At 39.6% G+C, this 6,000-nt stretch overlaps 1 protein-coding gene across 1 annotated transcript in view; it reads right to left on the reverse strand.

Annotated features, from left to right (window-relative positions):
- The window catches only part of enpp1 (ectonucleotide pyrophosphatase/phosphodiesterase 1), a 34,609-nt gene extending 28,825 nt beyond the window's left edge, over window positions 1-5,784 (reverse strand). The window contains exon 1 of the mRNA XM_029125172.2: window positions 5,412-5,784. Coding sequence (XP_028981005.2) covers window positions 5,412-5,543 — 132 coding nt within the window. The 5' untranslated portion in view covers window positions 5,544-5,784. The remainder of the gene's footprint in view (window positions 1-5,411) is intronic.
- Between the last annotated feature and the right edge of the window lie 216 nt (window positions 5,785-6,000).

The following is a 6,000-nucleotide window of genomic DNA, read 5'->3' on the forward strand; positions in this document are numbered from 1 at the left end:
GGGCACCATCATGCATCATGTGGCTTGCCCTTTTCTGCTGATGCGAATAGGGCTTTATAAAATACATTTGATTGATTAAATAGAATTGATAGTGGTTGAAACACTTATCTATGAGTTAATTTGTCCAAACTATATTTTAATGGACATCAGCATGCCTTGTTCCGGGGTAAACCAAGCATTGCTAATAATGAGCAGGAACAGGACTTGGGTTGTCACCATGGTGATTTTGTCTAAGAAACTATGTATTATATAGATTAAGTCCCTTGTGATATTCCTGGAAAGCCGATATGAAATGAACTATAGCCCAACTGTGTTTTCCCTTTACTCAACTCTGATCCTGGCGTGTGTGTGTGTGTGTGAGAGAGAGAGAGACAGTCGAGTGTCCTGTGGAATTCCAGGGTTACAGCGGGTTTCTCACTGAGGTCCATGGAAAGCAAACAAACTCTGGGAGGACAGCATCAGGCGCCCGAGGGCACGACGAGGTGCTACAGTAAACAGAACGGATCCCTCTCAACCCCTGTCAGGGACTATATTCGTCACACGTGTGTGGTTTGTGCAATCCTTCAGGTTTACGGAGCAAGGTGCTGCCTTTATCCTCTCATAATTGTCTGCCTAAAACGTGTGCTTTGACCGTTGACCCTGTGTTCATGGCATCCCGAATGAATAGCTACTAGATTGTAAAGTGGTGCTTTTAGTCTATAAATCACTGAATGGTTCAGGCCCCAAATACGTTTCTATGTTTCTATTTCTATGTTTGAAAATTATAAACCGAGCAGGGCTCTTAGATCCATGAACACAGGTCAGCTAGTAGAGCCAAGAGTCCAAACTAAACATGGCGAAGCTGCTTTTAGCAATTTTGCTGCATACAACTGGAATAAACTACCAGAAGATCTTAGATGTGCCCCAAAAGTATACATTTTTAAATCCAGGTTAAAAACACTCCTCTTTTCATACACCTATGACTGAGCGCTTAAACTTAACCACACTATTGGTCTAAGAGCTTTCATAGATTCCTCATGGAATCTACCAGTTCTTTTTTTTATTTAAATTTTATTCCATTTCTATTTTCTTGTTCTATGTGAACTGTTTATTATCATTATTAAGGGGGTTAGAGTCTGCCCTGTTTTATTATTGTTGTGAACACACTGAATTGTCTATTTGATGTTTTTATTTCAAGTATTTGTTTTTCTTCTATTGTATTTTTCATGTGTAAAGCACACTACTATGCTTCAATGTATTTTGTGCTATATAAATACACTTGCTTGCTACTATGAAATACACTTGAAAACAACAAGCCCTAACATTTCAACGTGTTATGATAGTTCATTACTCTAAACCCCTCAAAGTCAACTCAGGACCTTGAAGATATTTTCCCTCTTAACTTCAACCCTCTAATTAGGGACCTCCTTAGATCTGAGAAACCAGCTTGGTGAATAACAAAATGAGTAACCTGAAATTTGATCAATGCTACAGTATGTACAATTACAGTATTAACTTAGAATCCCACCGGACTCCGTTAGCAAGGTGCCGGTATCCCTTCAGTGGTGTTCGTTGTGGGAACTCTGCTACAATAAAAACAATGTATCCTCCATTTTTGACAGAATGACTGGATGCTGATTGTTTGTGCTTTAGGATGTCAGCAACTTCAAAGAGTCAAAGTTCAGATTATTTTAACTGTGATCGCAGCGACTTGGCGGTCTCTTTGGGCAGTGCACTCCGCTTTGCTGGGCACCACAGTTTATGAAAGTGCAACCAGGTCCTGTATTGAAAGCAATGAATTTGTCCGGCACAATGCCCATACCACGTGACCTCCTCATAAGAGTTGAATATCCCGGCTCGAAACCTTTGTTTCTACAATTGCCGGTATGATTTTTCATCTTTTGACTCTATGCCCCAAACATATTTTGAAATGATGACACTCAACATATAGAGTTGTGCTCAAAAATGTGCATACTCTTGGAGAATTGGTAATATATGCAACATTTGTAAAGAAAACACGAGTGAGCAGGCAAAACACGTCTTTTATTTCTTATGGGATTCATATTCAGTCATAACAGAACATGGCAACAAATGTTTTTTTTTACTGACCCCTGTTCAAATGTCTGCATACCTTAGTTTTTAATACTGTGTATTGCCCCCTTTAGCATCAATGACAGCGTGCAGTCATTTCTAAAAGTGGTCTATGAGGCCCCGAATTCTTGCAGGTGGTATAGCTGCCCATTCGTCTTGGCAAAATGCCTCCAGGTCATGCAGAGTCTTTGGTTGTCTTGCATGAACCGCACGTTTGAGATCTCCCCAGAGTGGCTCGATGATATTAAGGTCACTCCAGAACCTTCACCTTTTTCTGCTGTTACCACTAGAGGGTCAACTTGGCCTTGTGCTTAGGGTCACTGTGTTGCTGTCCAAGAGCTTCCCATGTGCAGCTTTTGTGCAAAATAATGCAAATTGTCTGCCAGCTGTGAGGCATGTCAAGGTGTTGTCGGACATAGTATAACCAGGCTTTTTTGTGGCATTGGCACAGTAAAGGCTTCTTTCTGGCAACTCAACCATGCAGCTCATTTTTGTTCAAGTTTCGTCGTATTGTGCTCCTTGAAACAACCACACCCTCTTTTTCCAGAGCAGCCTGTATTTCTCCTGAGGTTGACTGTGGGTTTTTCTTTGTATGCCAAACAATTCTTCTGTCAGTTTTGGCTGAAATCTTTATTGGTCTACCTGACCTTGGCTTGGTATCAAGAGATCCCAGAATTTTCCACTTCTTAATAAGCGATTGAACAGTACTGACTGGCATTTGCAAGGCTTTGGATATCTTTTCATATCCTTTTCCATCTTTATAAAGTTCCATTACCTTGTTACGCAGGTCTTTTGAGAGTTATTTTCTGCTCCCATGGCTCAGAATCTAGCCTGCGTGAAAGCTAACAAACTCATTGACTGTTCATACACAGACACTGGTTGCAATTTAAAAAGAAACAGTCGTGGGAAATTCACCTTTAATTGCCATTTTCACCTGTGTGTGTCACCTTGTGTGTCTGTAACAAGGCCAAAAATGTATGGGTATATAAACTTTTGATCAGGGCCATTTGGGTGATTTCTGTTATTATTATGATTTCAAAAGGAGCCAAAGAAATGTGATAATAAATGGCTTTATATGATCATTATCCTTAAATATATATATATATATATATATTTAATTTTTTTTGCATGATCAGTCATATTTTCAAAATCAATGTCAACATTTTACAGTTTCGGCTCATGAGCACAACTGTAAAGTCACTTACTACAGGGCATAAAAGCACAGGGAGAACCGTAAAGTAAAATGACTTGTAATCTTGCACGATTTGATGGATCCAAGTTGTTTTTCTTGAATTTGGCGCTGAGTGCAGGTCAGCGAACGAAGTTTAGAAAATGTAAAAATATAATATTGCAGATAAAGTCGCAGTAAGGAAGTTAATACGGGTTGCCAAACTGGTCTCTTTGGAATACGTAAATTACTTTACGTAAATCTATGGGACCCGATTTTGTATGATATGTTACATTAGGTTACATTACAATGGGCCACCAAAACTCATAATACATTATGAATTGGCTGAAACGTAATAAATGTTACGAACGCTAATAAAACGTATCATATCTTATGAATGCATCACGTTACGAACGCTACAAAAACACGATACGTTATAAACACTACTAAAACGTATGATATATTACGAACGCCACTAAAACATACCATACATTCCAAATATACACAAAATATATGGGCCGTGTCTCAAACCGACAACATTCAGCTCCGCAGATGGGCTTCCTGCCTGATCCGATTTAGGGAGATGATTAATGGCCTTATTTACCAAGGTCGCTCCAAAATGTAATAAATGCATTTTAAGGTTACAGTTAAAGTTTCTAGGCATAGGCAACCTAGGCACTCACCTAGGGTAGCAGTACATAGAGTACACTGAGTACATAGAGTACACTGAGTACACTGAGTACATAGAGTACACTGAGTACACTGAGTACACTGAGTACATAGAGTACATAGAGTACACAGAGTACACAGAGTACACAGAGTACATAGAGTACATAGAGTACACAGAGTACACAGAGTACACAGAGTACATAGAGTACATAGAGTACACAGAGTAGCAGTAACTACATAGATAAGCAGTACATACATAGAGACATAGCATGCGCACAGTCAGTGGGCAAAGGGTGGAAGTAGAACCCTAAAAGCCAGTTCAGAGCAATAATTCAAGACTAAATAGTTGTAAAAATTTGCTGAGAAAATTTCAGTGGTGAACAGGGTTACATGCTATCGCACTTTTATTTATTTTGTGTTTATAAAAGTAAAATGTAAAAGTTATAAAAGTTATTTTCCCTGAAGCTGGCATTTTTCTTTTTTGGGGTGGGAGGGCGACATTTAGAGAGCTTCCCTAGGTCTCCAGATTGTCCAGAAACACACATGATCACAGCACTAGAATAAAGGTTAGTCTTAAGGTTTGGGTTAAGGTAATAAAACGAAAAATGTCAGGTTAAGGTTTGGTTAGGTATCACAGCACTGGGATTAAGGTTAGCTATCACAGCACTGGGGATAAGGTTGGGGTTATGATTTGGGTTATCATTAGAAAAAAAATCACTTGTAACACTTTGTAGCGATTTTGGTAGTGGGACTTTTCCTGTAGTGGGATGTCCTTATTTGGAGCAGTAGGTAGTGCACCCGCCTGTGGAAACACTGCTTGCCAATATTTTTTCTGGATTATTTCTCTCATTGGAGAGTCTCATAGGAATTTGTACATTATTTTACAAAAATCTACAAATTCCAATGAGACCAGGTTGCGTTTGCTAGCGCACTGTTAATCGATTAAAGGGGCAACATTTTGGTTGCAATTGCGACATGGTTCTTATAACGAGGAGTTTAACACTTCCCTCTCTAAACAGGAAGGCACTTCCCTCTGCTTTGACCTATCTGCTACTCTCTCAATTCTGACACCGATGTAACCAACCGCTAGGCTTGGAAGCACATCCAGGTTGTCGGTATTAACTCAAAAGCCACATGAACAGATGAATAGTTACAATAGATTTAACCCACTAAATTTTAACCTAATCAACTCAGTTCAAGTCAATCCTAAAAGAACACACAGAGTGAGGTTGTTTTGAGGCTGGATTGTTTTAGACTACTCAGTTGTTAACAAGGCAATTGTCTCTTTAAGTAATTAAAGAACACCGTTAATCCCAGACTGCCCATTTGAGTAATTCAATAGCCTATCAAAACAGAAAGGCCAACATGAACACAAACCCTGAATATTCAGAATTGATATTTGTTATTAGTATTTTATTAGTATTCGTATTTAAATCGCTAAGAACGTTTCAATTAAATGATATAGCCCTCGTACTCATCGAAAAGGTACTGTAGTGTCACTCACCGCAATGATGACCTTGCGTTTGTTAGACTTTTTTTTGTTACCACTATGTGACATCTGACTGTCCTGACCAGGTGAGCCTAATAAACTGGCCGCGTGCTGAGTCGAACGGTCGTCCCCTTTTTGTATTTCCATTATTCACCAGTGGTTATAACCGTAGAAACAGAACGGCTTTCCAGACTGAAAGAAGGCAAGTCCCCTTTTGCCTTTGGGTTTGATAGGTCTCAGTGAAGAGGTTCGTTTTTCAGTTGAAAGTCTCAATGTCTGCGATGGTGAATGCTGCATTTGCAACAAGCTGAGTCAGTGTGAAGTTCAGTTTCTGAGTAGGTCCGGTAGCCGTCCGCCCTCTCAGTCCCCAACCCCCTTCACCTCCCTCCACTTATACCCGAGAAAACATCGCAAATAGAAACCAGACCCAGTCGAGCCAATGTAGCACTAAATGTTGTGTGCAGTGGTCACGCTCGTAATTAGGTTGGCTACAACTGCTGAAAGTAATAATTCAATGTACTATTCGACTTGACTGGACTAAGATGTGTAAAAAATAAGTTCGTTAAGTTTGAGTTTGGTGGGTAAAGCTGAAAGGGGGTGTACA

This window comes from Esox lucius, chromosome 14, assembly GCF_011004845.1.
Source record: "Esox lucius isolate fEsoLuc1 chromosome 14, fEsoLuc1.pri, whole genome shotgun sequence".
Classification (NCBI taxonomy): Eukaryota; Metazoa; Chordata; class Actinopteri; order Esociformes; family Esocidae; genus Esox; species Esox lucius.